At 38.4% G+C, this 26013-nt stretch overlaps 2 protein-coding genes across 4 annotated transcripts in view; both read right to left on the bottom strand.

The window, feature by feature from the left end:
* The window catches only part of lrfn2 (leucine rich repeat and fibronectin type III domain containing 2), a 401482-nt gene that overhangs the window by 217929 nt on the left and 157540 nt on the right, over window positions 1–26013 (bottom strand). The gene's annotated exons all lie outside the window — the stretch shown is intronic.
* LOC103283042 (uncharacterized) overlaps window positions 1–26013 on the bottom strand; it is a 35171-nt gene extending 9158 nt beyond the window's left edge. The window contains exon 1 of the mRNA XM_062973501.1: window positions 1–26013. This exon is cut by the window's left edge and continues 9158 nt beyond it. Coding sequence (XP_062829571.1) covers window positions 24328–26013 — 1686 coding nt within the window. The 3' untranslated portion in view covers window positions 1–24327.

The raw sequence follows: 26013 nt of genomic DNA, 5'->3' as shown, positions 1-26013 counted from the left end.
ATAAGAAGAATCTCACAGGAACAGGACTTTTATAACACAATTGCCTACAAGAGACTGACAAGAAACCTAGAGGGAAGACATTAAGCCCAGATACTGGTATTCAGTATTCATGCTTCCTATTAATTTGAATCTGCATTTCATCAGTGGATTTTAATTTGTAATTTAACTCTGTATCTTGTTGTATGTGTGTATGGTAGTGTTTTATCTCATTTTAGTGATGTTGTACCCCGCCTTGAGCTTCAGGGAGAGGTGGGTAATAAATGTATTATTATTATTATTATTATTATTATTATTATTATTATTATTATTATTAACTCTATAAATATGAAGGTTCCATGTATCCACCATGACTATAGGTGCATCTATTATGTAGAATTAAGGCAGTTTGGCACCACTGTAACTGACATGGCTCAATGGTATCCTTGGAGTTATCGTTCAGTTAGGCACCAATAATCTTTGGCAGAATGGCTAAAGGTATAGTAAACCACAACTCTCATGATTCCATAGCATTGAGCCATGGCAGTTAAAGTGGAGTCAATCTGCATTGTTTCTATGGTGAAAATATACCTTAAGAGACCTAGAGATTTGTCATCTTAGTAAGTTTACTTTCCTATCTACACAGCCAACCACATTTGCTTGGATGTGAAGGCTGTATTTCTTATATTATATGAATTTCTATTGCTATCACACTAGTCCATAAGAGGTCTTTTTATCTTGAACAAAATTGCATGGTTTCCCCAGATGCCTTTATTAAGGGACAGGTCATATATCTCTCCCCCCCCCCCCCCCCCCTTATTCACACAACATAATGAATGCCCTTTATCTTAAAGTACTACGGGTCCACCTGGCCCTTTTATATTTGTAAGTCTGAGCTGGCAAGCTTCTGTCCTTCAATCATTCCTGACCCCAATCAGCAGCTCTTGCTTTATCCAAGTGGTACTCTTGTAGAGAAAAGCAACTGCACAGATTGGTGATTAATTATCATCAGCTTAGAGAAGGTGTGAAGAGTGGAAGGACTATGTGTTGTCGGAGGCTTTCATGACTGGGATCACAGGGTTGTTGTATGTATTCCGGGCTGTATGGCTTCTGGAACATGGCCATACAGCCCGGAATACATACAACAACCCAGTGGAAGGACTGTCACCTGACTAAGAGGAGGAGGAAGAGGTCATTAACCACGAAAGGGACAGCACGCCCTATTCTAACCAGGAGACTTTAAACACTACTGTTGGACTATGGTTTTGATGCCAAGACTGCACTTGTGTTTATTCCTTTCTGTTTGAAACATGCCTGACCTAGCTGTATACTGATGGAGTACATGCACTATGATGTGGTGAACAGGTGAAGCAGAAGAGAATGCCCATAGATTGCTCAGGTCATAAAGGAAACCCATAACAGAGAAATTGTTGTTTTTCCAAATGTTTATTCATATAATTATCCTTTTCCCCGTCATCTGTTGATTTTTGTTGTTGTTGAAAAAAAGCAGTGCTGTTTTAATCAGAGATGTAACCATTGGGGGCAAAGGAAGGTGTTCCTCCCTCAATGATTATTCTACTACTCTTATTAAAATTTCCTTCAGTACAATCTTTTTTAAATGACCAAATGACCCTTCTCCTCTCTGTTTGGCCACCCCATGAAAATGCCTTAGTGCATCTGGTGGCTGAATACATTTTTATATAGCTCTTACTGTTCTGATTGGTTTTAGCTGTATTCTATTTTAATTTATGATGCCTTGGATTCTGTATTAGGAGAAAGGCAGGATACAAAGAAACAAACTCATTCTCTTCCCACAATGTTTTATTAAAAGCAGTCCTTTCATTCTTGATAACTTTCCTTAGTTTTCCATCCAGAACAGTGGTTCTCAACCTGGGGTCCCCAGATGTTTTTGGCCTAAAATTCCCAGAAATCTCAGCCAGTTTACCAGCTGTTATGATTTCTGGGAGTTGAAGACCAAAAACATCTGGGGACTCCAGGTTGAGAACCACTGATCCAGAATCAATATAGATGTGGCACCATTATTATGTCATCTTTTATATTTCTCATCATGAACTCACCATGTGGATCATGTAGTGAGTTTCAACCAGTGCTATTTGATAGCTTCCATATCAATGGGATGGTGATTCTATTTTGAGGTTTAATCTCAATGCCAAATATGCCAATTTATTTGAGGGCTAGGGTTCAGCACCACAGATAACACCTTATAGTTTCTGTAAACCCCAGACTGAAACCTGGTGCCTAACAGACTGCAGCAGATTCTCCACCTCAATGACAGCTTGTGTGTCTAAGGGGGTGTAGAAGAATCAAATTTACAAAGTAAACAAATCTTAAATTGAAATGAGTTTTAACTACACTGATACAATTGTGTACATAACAGCTACAGTAATCTCATCAAGCAAACCACAGAAGTACATTACTTCTAACAATCCAATTTAATGACTATAGAATATAGTATAAAACAGAAGCAAGAATCAAAAAGCTATTCAGATCATGTTAGACTGTAATGATGAGAAAAGTTCAAACAACTGAAGGACTGGATAATTTTGAAGCCTGGTGTAAGAGCACACCAATGAATAAATTCTACACTGCTAAGTCACCAATGAAATATAGGATGTGTGCCATGGGGCTATATCCAGATTTCAAAAAGGGAATGGAGATACATATTGAAGTATGGCAAAGTCAATTTGGTCAGTAGCCACTATGGCTGCTAGATTCTGAGATCTAAAGTTCCAAAAGCTTTGTCTATATTATTCTAACCTGAGGTTATTCATACTTAGATATTGAGTTATGGCTTAGTCTAGGCTTAAAGGTAAAGGTAAAGGTTTTCCCCTGACATTAAGTCTAGTTGTGTCCGACTCTGGCTCATCGGGTATTAATGGACTACTAAAAATGATGTTATTCATTAAAATATTAAAATAAGATAGGAGAAGCAAAATGTGATGTATGCTCTAACACAGATTTTGGATCTGGTGTTATGGGCCATAAGACATTCTTACAGCCTCAATAATGGACATGTGAGCTCTCTAGCAATTGATATGTAGCCTATTACAGACTTGTTACATTCCTATTTTGTTGGCTGTCTAGGACTGTGAAGAGAGAGAATGTACCCAGCACCGAAATATATGCCTAGTATGCTGTTTATAAACCAGCTGCTACTCCTGCTTTGAAAAGCCTGGCTTAGAAAAATAAAATCTAGTGTGAATCAGATTCATTCTCTGATGTTGCCAATTATAAGACATTCTACGAAGTTTTACACTGCCAAGATTGAAAATATATAGAAAGAGAAAATTCTCATGTCCATGGTTGTTACTTATCTTTCACCTAAATTTCAGACAGTCATGTGAATCACTGAAGGAAGATTTTGCATTTGGGGGTGGTTGCAACAGATATTCTTTTTAATCTGCCGTGGTCTAGTTTATGGTCCACAGAATAGCAGATTTAAAAGTGTTTATAGTAAGCGGATGCAGGCGTGTTTGTGCCCTTGGAATGCCCACGCTGCCAGCATGCAGCAGCTGCTGCTTCATTCATATTGTATGAGGATTTACAGGCAACATGAAACACTGAAATTAATCCTGATAGAGTCATGAATAAAATGTAAATACAATCTCTGAGAGAAAACATTTGCAATGGGGACTCAGCAAAGTGAATGCAGAGGTGGAGGTAGGGAGGATTAATTACATGTCTTGGTGTACAGAAATGACACCTGGGTCTATCCGCTCCACTTCAGATCCATAGATCAGGCTCTGACAAAATCACTGATGTGCACAGCTAGGATTGCAGATCATATCATATCACACTTGGGATAGGTCTGAAAAGAAGTAGAAGGGCTTGGATGACAATATAAAAGGCCAGGGGGGTTACGAAATGGGGCTATGAAACAAACACAATATAGTACAGAGAAAAACCACACTAAAAAAATTGCTTCTTCAAGAATTTATTAGACTTTTGCATTTGTTATAAACCCTAACCCAACTTTCGGTTGGGACCTCAATCTGTTTTTTGGGAGACTCCCAAAATTGGGAGGGCCGATATCTGTTTTCACTTTTTGGTGCTGAAAGATCCGTTTTCTATCAGCCCATGATTGGGGGGGGGGTGTTCCCACCCAGGCTCCCCTTCCCAGCATGCGCTTTAAGGAGGCTGCTCTTCTTAGCCTTGGCAGGCACGGGCACTCCTGCATGCCACATACACACTCTTCTTGGAATGAAAATGCGTGTGTGGTGTGCAGGCAGGACCAGAGAACCCACGCCTGCCACGGCCTGCAGCCAAGTGCCTCTTACTCCATGATGCCAAAAATCAGGCCAGGTTCCAAGACCCGCTCCTGCTTGCTTTCGTGCCCAGTTGATTTCTGTAGCGGGAGGAGTTTTCCTGTTTCATGCTCCCGAAGAAACGAAAGACATGAAAGAAACGAATGAAATGGGAGAAATTGATTCTGTGCACATGACTAGAAATTACTAGCAATAGGAAAGTCTGTCAATTTTTATTTCATTTGCAGCCAATAAAAAACTAATAGAAAGAAATGTGTAAATTTCATTATTCAAAATTGGATACTCTGCAATTTTCACAAACACAGAAAAGACTATGTTGTATTTGCCTACCATCTACATATTAAAAATATAGTCCCTTTTTTTTATAAAAGAAAAGAAAATGTTAACCATAATTAAATTCAGCACTAATTGGTGGAATATTCAGAAATTTGAACCTCAAGCACTGAGAACTCTGGGCCTAGGGAGACAAATCTTTCAGTTTTGGTTTTTCTACCTTGATTTTAAAAAAATCTTTCCTAAATATAACATGGTCACATTCTGGTAAATTCTTGTTAAAAAAGCAAATTAGTAGGAATTTAGTTATACCATCCAACTCATGTTGTGGAATGCCATGATATCACAGAAATCCTAACATGGGGTTAGGGGTAGGTGCAAAACTGCCTTGTATTTGATTTTACTTCTCCATACTGCTTGGCAAGATGAAAACAATAAACAGCATAGCCTTGGCTTGAGCTTGATCTCCAGAAATCACACTTTTTAAAAGAGATTGAGAAAACCAAGGGAGATTATGAAAATGATGATGGTGGTGATGGTCCCACAAAACACATAATAGATTTCCTAGGAAGTGAGTTCCAGAGCATAGGAGTAACTGGGTTGCTGTGCATTTTCTGGGCTGTTTGGCCATGTTCCAAAAGCATTATCTCCTGACATTTCACCCACATCTATGACAGGCATCCTCAGAGGCAAACTTCTGAGTAACTGTTCCTCCTCCAACAGCCATTACCTGTGAAGGTTGTGGGGCAGAGTTAAGCTTCTCCCAAGGATCTCAAAACCTAACCGGGATCATGTAGAAGGATATAGTCCTTGATACAACCTGGACCCAAGCCATAAACAGCATTACATGTCCTAACCAGTACTTTGAACTGTGTCTGGGAACAGACGGATACCTTCTGGAGCTGTTGTGCATTCCCTGTAGCCTCAGCTAACAGCTCTTTGAACCAGCTGGAGTTTCTGAATGCTTTTTAAAGGCATCATCATGCAGTGAGTGTTAAAGTAATCCAAATTGGATGTAACTAATGCATGTGTCATCATGATTAGATCAGACGTCTCTACTAGCACGAACTTTAAGTGCATAAATGAGCTTCTGGCCACTGCAGAAATATAGACAATCAGGTTAAGAAATAGATCTAGGAGTATCTTCCATGCTATGAATCAACATCTTCAGGTGAGGTAAGACTCCATTTAAGATAGTTTTAATCCTTGATCTGTCTTTTATATTTACAGTGGGAAGTCCAGACAACATCAACAGATGTTTTTGGCAGAGACAAAAATAGACAGCATAATATAGAGCAAACATCAATAGAGGAACCTGACCCCAATCTCAGAAATCCTTGTACTATTTCTCTAATCTTTTAATTCAAGGAGAGCTAATGTCTTCCAACCCCTGGGGATGAATTCTCTTAGTCAAACTGCCTCAGAGGAAAGGACTCCTTTCAATGATGCTGTAATATACAGAAACAAAAAGGCAGTATATTTCATTTTTTGAAGCACATCTTTCTTCCCATATTTCTAATTAAATAATATCCAGAAAATATTCCAAAAAATGGTGGAAAATACGTTTCTCCAATATGTCAAGGAGAATCTAGTATAGGCAAGAATATTGTGCAAATTTCACATATGGTATTTTTGCAAAGCAAAGTGCACTTATTGTACAGGAAATATTACGTTCTGTACATAAAATACTGTTTTCTCTACCAAAAAAAATTTTTCCTACATAAAAGCACCACAATTTCCTTTACACAGAACTTGTTTTGAATGGTGAAAAACCTTTGAAAAAACTGAACTCTGAAATATTTTCTTCCAGCCAGAATACAATTGGTAAATTAATAATTGAATTACTTCTTTCAAGAACAAAATTAATGAAGAATTTCCTCCCTATGATGAACATAAGAATATTCTTATGCAAGGTTTTGCAAACTTAAATGGAAGATTAAGCAAATTCATGGATTTTGAGAAGAGAAGGCTACTATATCAACAGCTGCTAATCACCCTTGCTTTGTATTATCGTTAGTGATAAAGACCAAGGGCCCTTCCACACAGCCATATAACCCAGGATATCAAGGCAGAAAATCCCACAATATCTGTTTTGATCTGGGTTATCTGAGTCCACACTGCCATATATTCCAGGTCAAAGCAGAAACTGCAGTTGTGTGGTAGGGCCAAATCACAATCCCATTGTGTACCTAGAGCAATATCAGTTGGAGCAGTAGCAGGAAGGTACTTAGGGTCAAAAGTAGAAGTTTAATACTGTGAAGATCTTTATGATCATCATCCAGGAAAGAAATAACACATTTCTTCAAGTATCCAACTTCTTCAATGTCAATAATCTCAGCTAAAAGTGCTCTGGGAAGCCCATGAAAGCTTAACCAAATTTGTTCTTTCAGTTAGTCATAGTTTAGGGCCTTTTGCAATTTGGGACCTCATTCTGTGCAAAACCCATTTTCTCTAAAGGAAACGATCTGCTATATAGAAATATTATTTTCCATGCAGATAAAACAGTTTCCTGCAAGAAAATGCTGTTATGAACTCATAATGTGGAAAAATACCTCACATGTTTTTGAGAGAAAACAGTATTTTCTGTGCATGAAAAAAAATTCTGTTTGAAAATATTGTTTCATGCAGGAAAAAAATACTGTTTCTACTGCAGAAAATTCTGTAAATACCGCATGCAGATTCTACACACAATAAATCCCAAACTGAAGAAATTTGTCAGTGAAGAATTTTCCTTATCATGGTTCTTGAACACTCAAGAATTGATTTTGCTTGGAAAATATATTCAGTACTTCTTTCTGCATCTAACTTGAGGCAAGGGTGCGTGCTTATGCCTTTCCAGGACATTTTGGATTGCAATCCCTATAATTTCTCGCCATCATTCATGTTGGTTACATATGATATGCTTAAAATTCAAACAAAAAACATCTGGACAGCCATAGTTGTCTATTCTTAATTCAGAGAGTTTTGGTGCTAATTTAAATCAGAGCTTAGAAAAAAAATACCTTTTTGTTTTACAATTTCTAGAATTCTCAGCCAAAAACCCTCTGTGCAGAATTGTGAGTCAGGGCAAAATTAGGCAAAGATATAATGATCAAAGCAAAAATAAAAGATTTCTGATGCTTCTGATAATGCAGGATTAACTTTAGAGATAGGATCTTCTCTGGGACAAAGATTTGACTAACTTTGGAGGAATGATTATTTTATTAGAAGAATTGCTTTATATATTCTGTTTAGTGCTGGGCTAAGGTGTAATGAAGATGAAATTCTCAATGTAGCCACATTTACAATAGAACAAATCCCTTTTGGATCCTTGGCTTATTTGTAACTGGAGAAAGGCCTCAGAGCAAGCTTCATTTGGAATAAAAAGGGAGTGAAATTAGATTCTTGAAACCAGCCAATACATTTTACACTTAAAAAGTATATTACATCATGCAAAGCGTGTCAGAGGCCTCATCAACCATTCACAAACTCATCCGCCATTCACTAGCAGCCACACTTCCCATCCACCAATTTGAGCAGGGGAAGGCAAATAATTGCTGTTGCTGTTGCTGTTTCCTTTAGTGAAAACTGCAAGGGGAATATTAAGTAAGCAGAATGCAATTACATGAAGTGGAATCATACATTATATCCATACTATTCTTTTCAAATTAAAAACATGGCTTACAACTCAGTTACTTACAACAAGATTTTCTAGGTATTTAATGTCTCAATCTCTATCTTTTCATCCCATCTATTCTATCTCCCAAGTGCACGCAAACACATTTGCACAAAAATTAGTTTTTAAACTGATAGTTGAGTCTCTTATACAGGTCTTTCTGACTCAGAAACTGCATATATTTATTCATTTAAATCATGAATTGTCTATTCTTTTGTTGCATATCTGATGACAGAAAGTCTATCACAGGAAATATTGTTGTGTATACATATGCACACATTTTAATTAATACAATAGTAGGTTTACTGTCATACTGATATTTCCTCCCCAAATATAAGGAAGGAGAGTCTATCTGGCAGTTACCCTTGCTGTCTTATTGACTCATGGGTGGTTGCAGATTCTCATCACATATGTCCATGCACATTAGAATTCCATTCCAATTTATTAACTTTATTTCCCACTTTGAAAGACTAAGATCATGCTACATTCTTAGGGATGCCACTCAAATCTGATTGTTCGCACACCTTGGTTGCCTGAGAATTAATGCTACTCCTCCCACTCTAACTATGTAAGCTACAACCTCACCAAACTAGTATTTTAAAGAGTAGGTAAAGTGTGTGCATTTGCTTCCAATCCTATGATTGCCTCCTGCAGAATACTGGGGTTTGTAGATTAGTCAGGGGCCTTTGCAATTATCAGTCAGAGAGGTTTTCTTCCCAGTCTCACTAAACTTCAAACCCCCGAATTCTGCAAGAGGCAGCCACAGGATTGAAAGCAGGTGCACACACTTTACCTACTCTTTAAATTGCTAGTGCGATGAGCTCATTAGTCTCATCATAGATGAGGGGACACTTGTGGAACCTGTATGCATTTGCATTGTTGGATTCCAGCTCCCATCAGTCCCAGGTTGGTAGGAATTGTGATGTGAGAATATGTGAAAGGTTACAAGTCCACTCTCTCTGAAGCAGAAAATACTGAACTTGCCTGGTGCTGCATATAAGGCAACTATCTATGACAGCATAGAGTCCAAATCTGAGGAAAGAAGCTACCGTGTTTCCCCTAAAATAAGACCTCCCCAAAAAATAAGACCTAGTATAGGTTTGGAGGGATTGCCAAATATAAGGCCTCCCCCTAAAGTAAGATCTAGCAAATAAGAATGGGACCTTCCAAGCTGCTGCAGAGTACCATTGGGAAGCATGGCTGCAGGGCAGGAGCAGCATTCATACGCACTGGAGGAAGGGAGAGGGCTTGCTTTCTGTCCCTCCGTGGCTGGCCTTGCCTTGCCCCCCACCTGTCCCCCAGCCGCCAATGCATATACACGGCTCAAAGAAGCTTCCCTCACTGCTGCTTCTGTTTCTTCCTTCCAAAACACGGCTCCGTCCTGGCCACCCTCCCTTCGCCCCAGAGGCTTCTGATTGGCTCCTGGAGCCAGGGCGAGGGAGGGTGGGAGGGAAGGAGGAGGGCTTGAACACCCTTTCCATTCATCCCTGCTCTTTCTCTTCTTAAAGGCACAGGATGCATTGGAATTCTCCTCCCATTCTTATTCCTATGCCATGAAACTTATTATTTTAAATTATTATTATATTACCATATTATCATCATCATATTCTGTTATTATTACTATATCCCATTATTATATTATCCTATTAATTTATTTTATATCATTATATTATATTTTTCTATTACTATTATTATTATATTATTATATTATTATTATATTATATTATCATATTATTATTATATTCTGTTATTATTATTATATTCCATTTTATATTATCCTATTAATATATTTTATGTCATTATATTCTATTATATTATTCAATTATTCAATTATATTATCATATTATTATTATATTATTGTAATATTCTGTTATTATTATATCCATTATTATATTATCCTATTAATACCATATTATTATCATATTCTGTTATTATTATATCCTTTCATATTATCCCATTAATATATTTTATATCATTATATCATTATTCTATTATTATTATTATTATTATTATTATTATTATTATTATTATTATTATTATTCATCATTCATGACTACATTGAAACTAGAATAGAGAGAAATCAGTGTGGAAACCTTGTGAAATCTAAACTGCAAGAGGTACCATAGATTGTTGTACATGTAAATAATTGTAGTAACAAGAAATTCTTGATAGGATTCACAGTTTGTCTGGTTATGCTGGTTTGTGATGACAACTACTTTACAGTATATAATAAATGTTCATTTTGTTGTTCAGCAATAAATGTGAATTCTTCTGCATGGAAAAATAAGACATCCCCTGAAAATAAGACCTAGAGCATCTTTGGGAGCAAAAATTAATATAAGACCCTGTCTTATTTTCAGGAAAACAGGGTATACAACTTCTCTCTCACTTTAATTTTAGCATGGGAGAAATTAGCTGCATCCTTACATTAAGGTGCAGGAACACATGGGTGCTTCTTTCATAGAATTATAGAGTTGAAAGAGACCACGTGGGCCATCAAAGTCCCACTCCCTGCCATGCAGGAAAAGCATAATCAAAGTACCCCCAGCAGATGCCCATCCAGCCACTGTTTAAAAGCTTCCAAGGAAGGAGCTTCCACCACAATCCAAGGCAGAAAGTTCCACTGTTGAATAGCTCTCATGGTCAGGAAGTTCTTCCTAATGTTCAGGTGGATTCTCCTTTCCTTTAATTTGAACCCATTTCACTGAGTCCTAGCCTCCAGGCCTGCAGAATACAAGCTTGCTCCTTCTTTGTTATGAGAAGAGGTTCTTTGGTGAGATACAAATTATGCTCTACAATATGCTTTCAGGACACATTAAGACAAGAGAACAAGCAAGGAGCCTCTTTGAGTCTCCTTCATGAGATATAAAGTGGGGTATAAATAAATATTATAATAATAATAGTAATAACAATTCATTTTCCCAGCAATATTTTCACTTTTTCCTAATATATGAGAGTATTGAAAAGATATATTTTGGACTAACATTTGTAGAGGCTTGCAGAGATTCTGGGAGTTATAGCTTCCAAAACCAACTTTTCCAAGTTCTTTGATTCGACAATAATAACCAAGATATTTCATCGAGAACATTTTTGCTATTTCCAAATGGTTAGACAAACCACTGCAGAAGACTTGTATACTTATGGTGGCGACCATAAGCACACAATCATTTAAAGTTAGTGGTATTAGTAGAGGACTTTGTGCATCCCAGTAGACAATTCACATCTATTAGTCTGGACCTATTGTCCTAGTGTGCAGATTAAAATTTAGCTACACATCAGATTTTTCACACCTTAGTTCTGTGAGATTCTGAGCAGTTTACAATTAATTAAAATAATTTTGAGATGGGGTTTTAATGCAAATTAATATGGAAAGAACAGAATAGCAAGTAAAAGCATACAAAATTCATATGAGCTGCATAGAATTTGTCACTCCAGATTGAAGAAGAAAAAAAATCCCTGTATTTATTTCCAGCATGAGGATGTAAAACTCCAAACCTTCTAATATCACCCTCATCTAATTATCATCTGTGTAGGGCAATTTTTATACGTCTATGAAAGTGCACTCTAGTGCATGAAAATCTAAGTCACAATGCAGTTAATCTTTCATATTACACAAAATCTGCTACTCTTTCAGTAGACATATTTTTCTTATTGCTAAATATATTGTTTCAAACCTGTTACAAATGAGTCAGTTGGAAATATCCTTCTTCTTTTGACCTCAAGTAATTTCAAGATCAGGCTTGTACTTTGCTCTCCAATGGAACGCCTCTCCTCTGAACAAAAGAAACTCCTCCATAAGAGAAAATGGAGCAAAACTGAAGGACAAGTCATAAAGTCATTGAAATGGAAAATTAGAAAGCAATATAAACAGGTTCTTCAGAGAAAAAAGGTGTTCCCCACAACAGTAAGCATGAATAAACAATAAAAGCTCATGTCAGTATGGAAAATGTATTTGCTAGAATGGGTTTTGTTAACGTCTTATAATAAGTACATGAAGCCGATCTTTTAGGCAGGCAATGAATTAACCTCAATTCCTACAGCATTACTACAGCATAGAATGTGGAGATAGATCTGCAAATGTTTTAGCAGATACAGGGGCCATCTTCTTTCAAAGTGAATATTCAGAGGTAGAAAAAAGTCAACTACCATTCATCAGACTATCACTGTATTCGTGCCCTGCCTCTTCCTCAAGACAGAGATGCAAAAAGCCTACCAAGACATTTAAAAAAACATCAAAATTAACCTTAAAATAGTGTTTAACTATAGAATTTTTTTAAAACAATAATTTAAAAACATGGGATAAAAGTATGCAAAAGGATGTGTTGTCGAAGGCTTTCATGGCTGGAGTCACATGAGTCAGAAGAACTAAGCAAGTTCCTGGACCACCTCAACAGCATCCACCCAAACATCCAATTCACCATGGAAAAAGAAAAGGAAGGAAAACTGCAATTTCCAGATGTTCTAGTCATCCGCAAACCCAATCAACAAATTTAAAGTTTACAGAAAACCTACACACATGGATAGATACCTTCATAAAAACTCCAACCATCACCCAAGTAAAAAAGAAGCACAATCAAAGCCCTGACAGACCGTGCACAAAGAATCTGCAAACCCCACCTCCTCCAAGGTGAACTAAACCACCTAAACTGGACTCTACAGGCTAATGGATACTCCACCACAAACATCAGAAGAGCGACAAGGCCAAAAACAAGCCGTGAGAGTAAAGAGAAAGATCCACCCAGAGGAAAAGTGTTCTTACCATCAAGGGAACCACTGACCGCATAGGGAAGCTGATGAAAAAACACAACCTACAAACTATCTACAGACCTACTAGGAAAATCCAACAAAAATACTACATTCAGCAAAGGACAAGAGGGATCCTCTCACCTCTGCAGAAGTCTACCGTATACCATGCAGCTGTGGGCAAGTCTACATAGGGACCAACAAACGCAGCATTGCCCAAACATGAGTCAAGGAACATGAAAGGCACTGCAGACTAACTCAACCAGGGAAGTCGGCCATAGCAGAGCACTTGATGAACCAACCTGGACACAGTTTATTATTTGAGAACACAGAAATGCTGGACCACTCCAACAAGTATCATGTCAGACTACACAGAGAAGCCATTGAAATCTACAAGCATGTGGACAATTTCAACAGAAAGGAGAAGACCATGACAATGAACAAAATCTGGCTACCAGTATTAAAAAACTCCAAAATCAGAACAGTAAATAAGGAGCAACACTCTGAAAACAGAAGAATTCCAGACATGAATCCATTAGAGGCAGCTAACGACTCTGAACAAAGGATTTCCCCAGGCCAGGAAATGAAGCTTGGAAGGCCATTTAATGCTAATTAAGATGATTAATTACAACATTCACACTGGCCTCCAAAACAAGAGTTCTTTCCCCCACCCTGGACCTTCCACAGATATATAAACCTTCCTTGCCTAGTTTCTCCATATGCCTCACAACCTCTAAGGATGCCTGCCATAGATGTGGGTGAAACGTCAGGAGAAAATACTTCTGGAACGTGGCCATACAGCCCAGAAAACACACAACAACCCTATGCAAAGGGACTTTGAAGCATCTTAGAGACTGAGAGAATCAAATTAGAAGTGTAAGCTTTCAAAGACTATTGGTGCATCTATACTGTAGGCACCACTTTAACTGCCATGGCTCAATGCTGCAGAATCATAGGAGCTAGTTGTGTGTGAAGTGGCTGAAATCCAATTAGTAATTTATTTCAGGGATTCAGATGGCCTCCACTTCATTTTGCAAAGATTTGGAGGGATCCCATTCCGATTAGTACTCTGAATCTCTGAAACTTCGTAATTGGTTTATGATTTGTTCCATTAGAGGCAATGGGGAAAATTTCAAGGTTCGTTTTTCTGTCATTTTTATGGTTATCAGGATTACATTTGGCACACTTGTAGGCAACATTTACAACTTTAAGCCTGCTGTTTCAGAACATTTCTGTCTTCCACTGATTTTTATGATTTTTTTTTCAATTTAAGCACACGTGATTAACCTAATCCCCTTATCACAATGGAGCTTAAACACAGGGAGCCCTCGTTCTTCTGGAGTGAGCAGAATTCTTGGAAATAAGGAAGGACCTTTTGAATACTCTCAGAAACAACATTTTTTTACTAATCTCCTCAAAACTTTTGGGGGCTTCTGTTTTGATTCTTAATACTTTGAAGAGTTCCAGTCCAATTAGTAATTCAGAGATTTATATTAACGAATAAAAATGGATCTCCGAAGATTTGCACAGCCCTAACAGGAGTAGTAGTTTGATGATGCATCCACTCTCTTTGGCAATGAAGGCTAAAAACCTTGGAAAATTACAGCACCCATAATCCACTAGCATTGATCCATGGCAGTTAAAATGGTGCCTAACTGTATTAATGACTGTAGATATAGTATTAGTTCTTCTTTCCTGGCACTACATCTATACTGGTTACTTAAGTCAGTGGCCTGAGTGGATCTGGAGTGACTGTGGTGATGATGCATGCAGCTGAACCCACTGTATCCAAATGAGTCAACTGGGTGAAGAGTATATAGCTCGCTCCACTGGGATGTCATCTTGTCATCTCTTTTACTGCATCTGCTCCCTATTGATCATGAAACTCAATGTGAGCACTTGGCTGTTACCTGTTGTGTCGCCTGGTGTCAGAATGAAGTGTTTGCATGGGAAACAAGGAGGAGGTAGATCAACTCTCTCCTTCTTGCTGGCCACGCAGGTAATGACGTCAGCAGACATGACAGCTAGGTACTTGGGCAGAGCTCCATAACTGTTGGGAGTTGTGACAGTGACATGTGGCTAAGCCATCCCTTTCCCCTTTGCTGAAAAGAATAAGGATAGCGACGTCTATTTGGAGAGAGGGTCAGGCCAAAACAGAGACTACAGGAGATGTGAGATATCTTAGAAAAAGTGTTCTGCCTTGATAAGAAAATGATTTTTTTTTCTTTATGAAACTAACTTGTGTTCTTGAGACTACTGTTCCAAATCTGTTGTAGGTCTTTTAAGGCTGAGTTTGTGTGTGTGTGTGTGTGTGTGTGTGTGTGTGTGTGTGCGCGCGCGTGTAGCTTGGAAAACCTGTTTTTGAACCAGAAATATATTGTTTCATTTGTTAGCTTTATGATTTTCAAATCACACACTTGTAGAAATTATGGTTGATGCTTAAAGTATCATGTTTAGTAACATTGCTAGAGTTGGCCCTGGTGATTGTCACAAGTTACCTTGGTACGTGCCTGACAAGGTAACTCTGGTTAGAATAGATCACCTTTACAACTCCATACATCTATGATAAAACTAACAGTGAAGGGTGAAAAGAATTAGCTTGAGTTAGAGTTATACAACAGAGAACTGTATGACTATGTTTCTAGTCTTCCATGAATAGGTCTTTCCTACAGTTGCTAAGATGAATGACCAGGAAAAACCTCTGACCCTGGATCTAATCATCATTACATTAAAATAATTTGTCATCTTGCTACTTCATCTGGTCTTTGTAGTCAGTTAGTAGTTCTGTGTCTAGCAGCATGTCTTGGAGAAGCACTGTCTTGTTTTATGTATCACCAGTATGTGGCCAGACAGACATGCTAACAGTGTACATTAATGTTGCAGTGTGAATAACTTTGAAAATATTCTCTTCTCTGAATGACTAGCAATACAGGAATTGGTCTCTGAGAACCCAGCATCCTCATCATCACCTTGCAATTTTACTTTGGTTAAATGAAAAGATTGGAGGAAAAGAAAGCATAGCTTAGGATGATAATGAGAAGTGGAGACTGTAAGACAGAGCATGAGGTCAAGCTCTAGACTGCAATGAAAAGAGGCAATTTTCTCTTCTCATTATATCTTTTTTCATGAAAAGGGGGCTTTATTTTTCATTCTTAGGGTAAGGATTTTATTCTTTCTTCTCTGAAATGTTTTCCCCCTTCTTCCCCCCCCCCCCCCCGACCTTATTCCCTTTCTAGGAGAGAAGGAGAGATGAAGTAAAGTTTTACTCTCAAGGAAATCTCTGGGTGATTATTCTGCCCTCCAGTATCTTGACATTTGCATGATTAAACTGGTTTGGACTGGAAACATATTTTAGGGAATGCAGCAAAACTATGCCATAACCCACACTCTATCCTCCTCCACTGCCTTTCAGAGAAAGCAAGTTTTATAGAAAATTGTCTTCCTGTTTTATCTCACATTCTCTTGACATGGAGATGTCATGGATATTCATAATGAAAAATTATTTAGTATTGCTAATATGAACTTCCAATATACGAGATTATTACAAGAAAAAAATGAATCTAGCAGATTTGTTTTTCCAACTTTTTTTTAAAAAAAGGCCTTACATTCTTTTCATCCCATTTGTGACAGGATTTGTAATTTTTCATAAGATCTTATCAAAAAAAAAAGCTAAACAGATTTAGCTTATTTCAACAAATATGACTGAGAAGAATAGATATGGATTCAAAGTCAAAGTTTTGAGAGCTAAGCACTCAAAACCTTCCGCCTGGCTGAGCATGTCTGTCCATTTCACTTTCCCCTACATTCAGTTTACATACATTTCAAGTTTAGGCAGTCATATGAGTACATTTATAAAATTTAAAACGTTCCTATCAAAAAGGAAAAGAAAGAATGTGGCCATCTATTCTGAACTGTTCCCAAGTGGACTACACATCCTGATCCCAAACTATAATTTGAACCGAAAGAAACTCTTCACTTTGAGGTAGGGTGAAATCACAGAGTTCAGAAAGTTATATTTCAGTAAGTATTTAATTCTGCTCTAATAAGTTTTAGTAATAAATTAATAATAGCTGCTTATATCCAGTATAGTTATAATTTTGCTGATAGTTTAAGAAAGTTGCCTTATTTTTCCTTTTAAAAAAGTCTGAATGCTACAATCTCAGATCATGTGATATTCAATCTCAATTTACTCAGGTAATACAACTGTAATGATGGAAATCACTGGAGGAGTCACTGGTACTGCAATAGTTCTATCCCAAATCAAGTTATAATCCTACTGTAATCACTGGAAAGAAAGCAGAATGAAATGCAAATAACTAGCTATTTCCATCAAGGCTCCAGAAACAAATGTATATGAGGAAATCTTAAGTGTGTGAAAGTCCACTTTCAAACTTTTTTGTTTATATGCACCATAGACACAGGATTGGAGATATTATTATTATTATTATTATTATTATTATTATTATTATTATTATTATTATTATTCTGCTTTATCTCCTCAAAGGGGACTCATATGTTTTAAATGACTACAAGTACAATGGAACAATCCATAAAATCATTTGAGAAAGTTGCTATTGTATTTGCCCAGCAGATCATGGATCTATTCATGGTCCCAAAACAGAGCTACCACTGAGTACTTTGTCATCAGCTTCCCAACCTTCTACTCTATTATGTCCAAAGAAACTTCATAAGTACACAATGACAGCTGTTCTACAGTGCCTCCAATTGACAGATTTACCAGTCCAAGCATTGGGGAAGGTTTGATTGCTTATACAGGAAGTGAACAAGCATATATTGTAGCCTCCAGGTCAGGTTGTACAAAGGATACATCTACAATGTAGAATTACTGCAGTTTGACACCACTTTAATTGCCATAGATAAGTGCTATGGAATTGTGGGTTGGTGATGAACCAGCACTCATTAGCAGAGAAGTAAAGATAGATAGAAAATTCAATAAATATTCAACAAGTTATACAAAAGTGTGGCAAAACCTTGATGACAATAATCCCGGATTAATGGGAATTTTCATAGTTCAGGACTAATTCTGCACAAAATTTCTACATTTTTTTCACCCAGAAAACAGCATTTTCAGTGCACATAATAACATTTCTAAACATGAATATAATTTTCTTCATATAAAATGTCATGATTGGTCTCTTACTCTTTATAACACTCACACATGGTTGATTTATAGAATATAATATTTCTACCCATAATGTTTTCTGTGCAATACAATCATATCAAAATAGGCTTTACAAATTGTGTGGCCCTTGAAGACTTTCCCAGAAGAAGAACATTTCTAAAGTTATTCATTGCTTCCTTCAATGAAAAACTTAGTGTAGTCCATCCTTATTCAAAAGGCTTGGTGTTTTTGGAAGGCAGCTTTGTACACTATTATCACAGTCCATATGATAAGTTCTCAGAACCTGCTCTTTTGGCCATCTTGAATAATTTCAAGCAAATTCACATCCCCATACTCACTTATGAACAGGCCAGTATAAGCAAGATGTTCATAACATATACTACTTCTTACTTTACTTATTTATAAACACGGAAATGGGTAATTTGGGGAATGCTTTGCAGTTATTATTATTATTATTATTATTATTATTATTATTATTATTATTAAACTTATATACCGCTACTCCCGGTTTGGCTCGGAGCGGTTTACAAAAATAGATTAAAACAATACACTTGGCTTTAAAATAACAATAAAAACAATAAAAGCAACAATAAAAGCAACAATAAAAACAGACATAGCCCCGAGTCTTTCACCCATTGAACGCTTGTCGGAAGAGCAAGGTTTTGCAGGCTTTCCGAAAGGCAAGTAAGTCTCGGGTGGTTCGAGTTTCCACTGGCAAGGCATTCCATAATTGAGGGGCTACAATCGAGAAGGCTCTCTGCCTAGTGGAAGACAAATGATAAGTCCGTATATTAGGGACTTCAAGCAAATTTTGGTCTTCGGACCGAAGTAATCTCTGGGGTTGGTAGGGTGATAAGCGGGCTCTCAGGTACGCTGGCCCCAGACCATGTAAGGCCTTGAAAGTTAGTACCAGTATCTTGAAAGTAATCCGGTACTCAATCGGTAGCCAGTGCAGCTGTTGAAGAATTGGGGTGATATGCCACCTCACCGGCACCCCGGCGAGAAGACGAGCCGCCGTGTTTTGCACCAGCTTCAGTTTCCGGATCACTGACAGAGGAAGGCCAATGTAGAGGGCGTTACAGTAGTCGAGCCTCGAGATGACCGTCGCCTGGATCACCATCGCCAGGTCGTTCCTAGATAGTAGGGAGCCAGTCGCCTAGCCTGACGTAGATGGAAAAACGCAGATCTGCTCACAGCAGAGACCTGGGCCTCCATTGTGAGCAGAGGGTCCAATAAGACACCATAACATAAATAGTGCTAGATTTCAGATTCTCCCAGATCTTCCTGTGGTCCTCTCAACCAATCAACTTTGCAGGCATGCTGCTGTATCCCTTATCATAACGGGTTACAATGGATCACTGTTTCTGCTGCAATCACTCTTTTATTACTGGCATAACTAATAATGCACAGGATAAGAGTGTTAGTACCATTATAAAGTTGCAGGGCTGATAATGGATTCATTGATAAAGGTTTCCGTGCTGCAGGCTATTGTACCTTTGTATTTAATTTGTTGCTCCTTCATCTGTTATTTCATTTCTAGCCCATCATTCTGATCCAAGCTCACACAGACATGCTGGGGGAGAGTTCCAAGGCTCCAAACACCTAATTTGTCTATATTGCCCTGTAATAGCTGCTTGGTTCTTTCCATCTTTTGACAAGACCTCAGTAGTGACTACTGATGAAGGTAGTCCAGTTGTCTGGCTGAGTAAAAATCAGCTTCCTAGGCTCTTATGAATATGCAGTGGAAGCAGATCAAAATGCCTTCAGAGGTTTCCTGCAGGGATGCCCCATACCTTTTATCCTTCGTACTTTAAATATTAAGCTCTATCCAACAGTGCTCTTTATTCAAATTGGACAAGATAGAAATTTTTAGGGATTCTTTCTTTTTTAAAGAATCTGGTCACAAAATGCAAACACTGTGAGCTATATAACCCACACATTTATTTATTTGCTATACTTTTACCCTGCCCTTCTCACCCCGGAGGGGATTCAGAGTGGCTTGCAACATGGCAATAATTCAATGCCGTTAAAACAATTACAAAGAATTACAGAAAAGTCATTTAAAATACACATTAATCTATATCTATATTCATAATAAAAGTGAAAAATCTGTATGTGTGTATGTGGCATGGGTGTTCACTCACACAGCCAGTCTCTGGCCTCCATAAACAGGCTATAGTTTCCAGTGCTGTGGAGCCACCAAGTCACTCCCTCACCTCACTTTGCAGGTTACAGTGAGCGCCACGAACATGCAGCCCAAACCCTGCCCGTGTCCTCCACAAACACCATTCTGCCCCCACCCAAGTGAAGGCTTCCATGCGGGGACCCATTTCATCCTAGATGTTCTGTTTTTCCTCCAAAATGGACATCCCAGGGTTCCTTCATTTGCATGCCCCCGCCCACTGCCTCTACCTTAACCCTTTCATACCATTTCCTGGCACACAGTGAACAGAGGAATTGATCAGCAACTGAACAAGAGGTTAGGGGAGAATTCACACCATGATTTACATGAATTGTACTTGACCTACATCCAGAGAGTACTGCTCACCCAACCAACAATGGATTTAGACTACACTTGCCACGGATGATGGGACTTGCACTACCTTCCCTGGTACTGTGACACCCATTGACAATGGATTGGGATCAAACTTGGCACAGAGAAGCCCCGTGACCAACTGAATATACTACAGGGGGTGGTGGGAATGGACCTTGATTTTGGGAGTTATAGTTCACCTGCATCTAGAAAGCACTCAACCCAGCTGACGTCAGATCTGGACCAAACTTGACACACAGACCCAACATGGCCAACTGTGCATACACAACTGGTTTGATTTATCTCGGGTCTGGGAGTTGTAGTTCACCCTTATCCAGACAGCACAGAACCCAGCTGACATCGGACCTCCACCAAACTTGGCACGCAGACTACCCATGACCCACCCTACATCTTGGCATTGTTTAGAGGAGAATGGACCATGGATGATGGGACTTGCATACGGAAGTTGTAGTTCACCCGCTCCCATTGAACCCAGCTGACTTCAGATCTCAACCAAACTTGCCATACAGCCCCAACATGGCCAACTGTGCACACAGATCCAACATGCCCAATTCTGCATACATGCTGCTTTGGGGGTGATTGTCCTGGGAATCTAGAAGCTGTAGTTTGCCCTTATCCAGACAGCACTGAACCCAGCCATTGACGGATCTGGACCAAACTTAAGTGATATTTCCTAACATCCCAAAAAAAATAGTGACTTCTAATAACCTGGGCATCGTTGGGTCCCCAAGCTAGTTTTCAAAAAAAACACAATTAAAACCATCAGCATCACGTGATCCAAGAGCAAGGTCCAGACTTGTTACATCTCATGTTACCAGAGTTAGCTTGATAAAAATCCATGGCATTTAAAGACCAAACTATTTCAATAAGAGCATTGTGAGAATCAGTTATATTTTCACTGCGTTTTTAATATTTTTTTTGGAAAAAAGAAGAAGAGAAAGCATCTCCTGAGAGTAGCACATTAAAGACCTTGGATTGATCCAAGAATCCCTCAGGGGAATTTATTCTGAATCTTACGTATTATCCAAGCAAGAAGGGAAACAACTGCATTATAATTTTGCAATGCCATCTATCCTTACTGAATACTTATAATGCTTGTGGGTCATACATTTCTGCAGTTTCAGCCTCTTCAAGGTTTGTTCTGCAGGTTGAAGGAATAAATCCCTGTCATGCTCTTCCACAACACAGCATTAGGGCCACTGGCCATCTGTTGTTTATTTGCACTGTGTTATCTTATGTCTGCTGAGCCTCTGCATCCTGGAACATAGCAGAACTCCGACACATTCAGTTTTGATCCCTTCTCATCATGGAACATTCAGGATGTCTTGTTAAATCAGATCAGGCCAGATAAGCCCATAGAATGGTGAATAGAAAAGATGATTCTTAAATGTAGTTTTCAAATGCTGCATCAGCCAGACATGTTCTTCCACTCTAAGTGAAAGACAACATTGACTCAGGCTAGTGGACATATTAAAATTCTTAAAAGGAAAGGGGCTGTCACTTTTCCATATACTAATGCCTCATTGACTATTACCTTTCCTTAAAAAAAACAAAAACAACAACAGCTGTATAGAGAAAGCTATATCAGAACTGTTATTTTGACTGGATAGGAAAGGTGTTGCTCTCATTTGGAAGTATTTTGAATTTTTACAATTTTCTTGCTTCTAAATATGATTGATTACTGAAATTCTAGATCAGTAACAAATCCTGGAATTTGTAGTCTGCTGAAACATAAGCAATCTTTGGTAGAGAAAGCTAAATACTTTTTAAAATGACAACTTCTATTATTCCAAAGCACTGATATATGACAATTAAAGTGGTGTCAAACGGCACTAATTCTACACTGTAAATGCACCCCTACTTACTGAAAAGTAACTAAGAATTTTAATGACACAAGGCAGACAAGCAGCATTGAAGCAGGGCCATCATCACAATATGTTGTGCACATGTCACTTCTATTTTGTGTCCTTCTGATGATTAGCCTCCCCCATTACTGACAGGAAAAAACCCATCAATTGCTGGCAATCCTACAGCATTTCCAACTATCTCATACAATGGGTCCATTCCATTTCTGTGCCAACATGTCAACAGTGACACAACATCAGGAAATGGGATTTTCCTCCTGTCTCATTCTCCCCCTCTCTATTCCTAAGCTATTTGATTAATATTTTAATATAACATTTGATTTGGAGGGAGCTAACCATGACATTGCTTAAAAACAATAATAATCATGAAAGTGGAGTAGATGATGTGTGGGAAGGCAAGGGTCACATGGGTATGTGGAAGTTCAATCATGGAAGAACAAATTTGTGATATGGCACAATTGTGAAAATGAAGAGAGGTGGGAAAATGAAGGTAGGTACTCATCATAATATGGATCCCCAGAATTGCCAGCAGTTCTTTCCAAATGATTTTAGAAGACTTATTGGCTATTGGCTACATTTGGGGGCCTTTGGCGCATTTTTACCAGTTTCTTATTGAGGAGATGTGCGCGCGTATGAGAGGGAGGGGTGGAGGATGTGTGAATGTATGACAGGGAGGATTTAGTGGATAAGGAAGGATAACGGAATTGATTGGGTTTAAATGAGTAAAGATGGTAACTTATATAGGAAAGTACGGTAACTTATATAGATAGGTACGGTAACTGCCACCAACGTGAGGTAACAGGCTTACAGAGAGGCAAGGAAACTTATCTTTATGAACAATAACAAAATTCAAGTTTATTTTTGGTACATAAGCGTATGGTTTCAATCAGTAAACGTTCCGGATCTTAAGTTACAATGTAGTCTTTCTTGAATGGATATTTCTTAAATAACTTCTCTTCAACACAGTATACTAAACTCCCCCGGTCAGCTTATATTCCCAGCCTTTCCCCTGAGTGACCATAAGCTGCCGTCCTTAGCTGATTTCCACAGCTCCTAATCTTTCCAAAACCTAACCGCAACTCTTCTTCTCAAACCCCTAACAGCAACTCCTTTTAAAACCCTCATAGCAACTGAACTTTTAAAAGGGAATATGCTCTAACTGTCATCTTAGCCACGCCCCTTTTCTCCCAAGGGAAGCTGTGTTACCATGGCAACCTACCAAATGCTGCTTCCAGCTAGTTTCCATGTTAGGCTTTTCCTTGCTAATATATAACTCCCTTTTCCCTTAACAAACAAATAAATAAAATCATATCAATAATCTCTGTTTAACACAAAGCTTCTCTACACCTCCCCCCTTAGAAAGATTATTTTTGCATTTTCTATGCCTAGAATGGCAAAAATAATTAGTACATACATATATACATATATAACAGTATTCCTGAAATAAAACACAAAGTTAGATACAATACATAAATCATAAAATACAAACCTTCACTGTTGCATATACGCATAGCACGTCCATATCTTACCATACAGTTATGACATTGTCACCATTCAACATACAAACCATAAACGTATTGATCATCTTTCCCATTGTTAAGATTCACAACCTCAAATCAAAAGACATTTTAAAAATACATTTTCCATAAATCATATTTGTAACAGTTTAATTTTCATTCAAGGTTATTCCCCAAGTCTTTATTTATACACTGGACTAAACATCTTCCGATACTCAGTACATTTCATAGGGATCTTCTTCATGCCACCTGGCACAGTTCATCGATGTTTCCTTCTGCGGAGCATTCCAGAGGTTAACATGTTGTTGGGGATAATTACACTCGTCCTTCCCAGCAACACAATGAACTCTCTCTGTCCCAAAATGTTTTTTTGCGAAACTTCCAAGAGTCATTTAAGAAGTCCTGCGAAACATAGTCCAAGCATTTTTGTAGAATATTGAAAGTAAGCTGCTGATGGTTAAAAGTACCAATCTCTGTTGCATAGTGGTCCTCAGAACTCACTCCGTTGCAAACCAATCTCCGCTTGTTTCTTGGTTCGCTGCGATTGGCGATGACCCACAGGCTCAAGATGTCCATCTTCTTTCCTCTCACAATGGTGTTCTTTGAGGTACCGGTCACTGCTCTGTCCTCCTTCCAGGTTTCCACCGGTCCTTTAGGCTCTCCTGCACACAGCAACTTAACCGGATTAAATTTGGTGTTTTCCTGAGGTAAATTTTCCTCTGGCCACACCTGCTGACCATGCTCTGTAATTGCGGTGACCAAAGAGGTAACTACTGAGCAGATAGAGTCAGTTGAAGACTGTGAAGAGGCATCCAGACTTCTGCCCTTTGTAGTACTGGACTGCAAAGTCTGTCCTGAACAACTGCCATCTTCCTCCAACTTCTGACTCCTTATACCAACATTCATCTCTTTAGAGTGCTCAAGCAAATCATCTTCATCAATGGCTGGCACTTCTAAATCCCCCATTACCACAGCTTGCTCTCTTCCTGTGTCACCACGGTGTTGAACAGGGATCTCAGCCACTGGTGACTCATTTACCTCAGCCACACAATGAATTTCAAGCTGTGATTCAGATAATTTCTTTTGGAGGTTTACTATTCCTCCATCTTTAGCAGAATTTTCTGCTGGGTCAAAATAAGAGCTTATATGATCAGTAGAGTCATTGTTTTGAGATGGCTTCAACTCTGAAGGATAAACTTCCACTCTACAGTATTTGAAATATTCGCCATATTCCACAACTTTCCTCTCAATTGGTCTCTGTCCCTCTGTACAGCCATACCAATTGACTAACTTATTCCAGGCTTCAATAGGAATCACCTCATAATCCACTTTATCCATGCAATACTTTTTTAAAGTCTGAGTTTCTGAATCTTCAAAAAGTTTCGCATTGTCAATGGGTCCTGGGTAGTAATCAGGCTTTCCTGCATAATACAGATCCCAGCGTTCAAAACCCACGTATCTCTGCCACTTTTTGAACCACTTATAATCAATCAGGCACCAAGAATCCCCTGGACACAATGGCATTTTCAAAAGTGGTGCGAGCTCAGTCCGCTGCATCTCGACATCATCATCTTTATTAAACTTTGGGAATCTCTTCAGAAGTAGATCAGACGCTTCAGTCCTACCATTCCCTTCTTGGTTAATAATGTGTGGTTGAGACAGTGCCAATTTCTCTATTTCCAATTCCAATCGTTTCAGTTCTATTTCCTTATCCTTCTCTAGCTGCATTCTTTTCAATTCCTTCTCTTGTTCCATTTCCCATCGTTTTTCCTCCCATTCTCTCTCTCTTTGCTTATCCTCCCTTTCTCTTTGCTTATCCTCCCTTTCTCTTTCTCTTTGCTTATCCTCGCTTTCTCTTTGTTTATCCTCCAATTCTAATTTTCTCAATTCAATTTTATATTTAAGGGTTTCCCTTGTCTCAGGGGTTTGCTCAGAGTCCGAACTATCTCCTTGGTATTCACTAGCCTCTCCTGCTAATTTCTTTTGTAGTCTAGTAGCCAT

Source organism: Anolis carolinensis, chromosome 1 (assembly GCF_035594765.1).
Source record: "Anolis carolinensis isolate JA03-04 chromosome 1, rAnoCar3.1.pri, whole genome shotgun sequence".
NCBI lineage: Eukaryota > Metazoa > Chordata > Lepidosauria > Squamata > Dactyloidae > Anolis > Anolis carolinensis.
The sequence above is the reverse complement of the archived record's forward strand: the minus strand, read 5'-3'. Positions and strand labels throughout refer to the sequence as shown.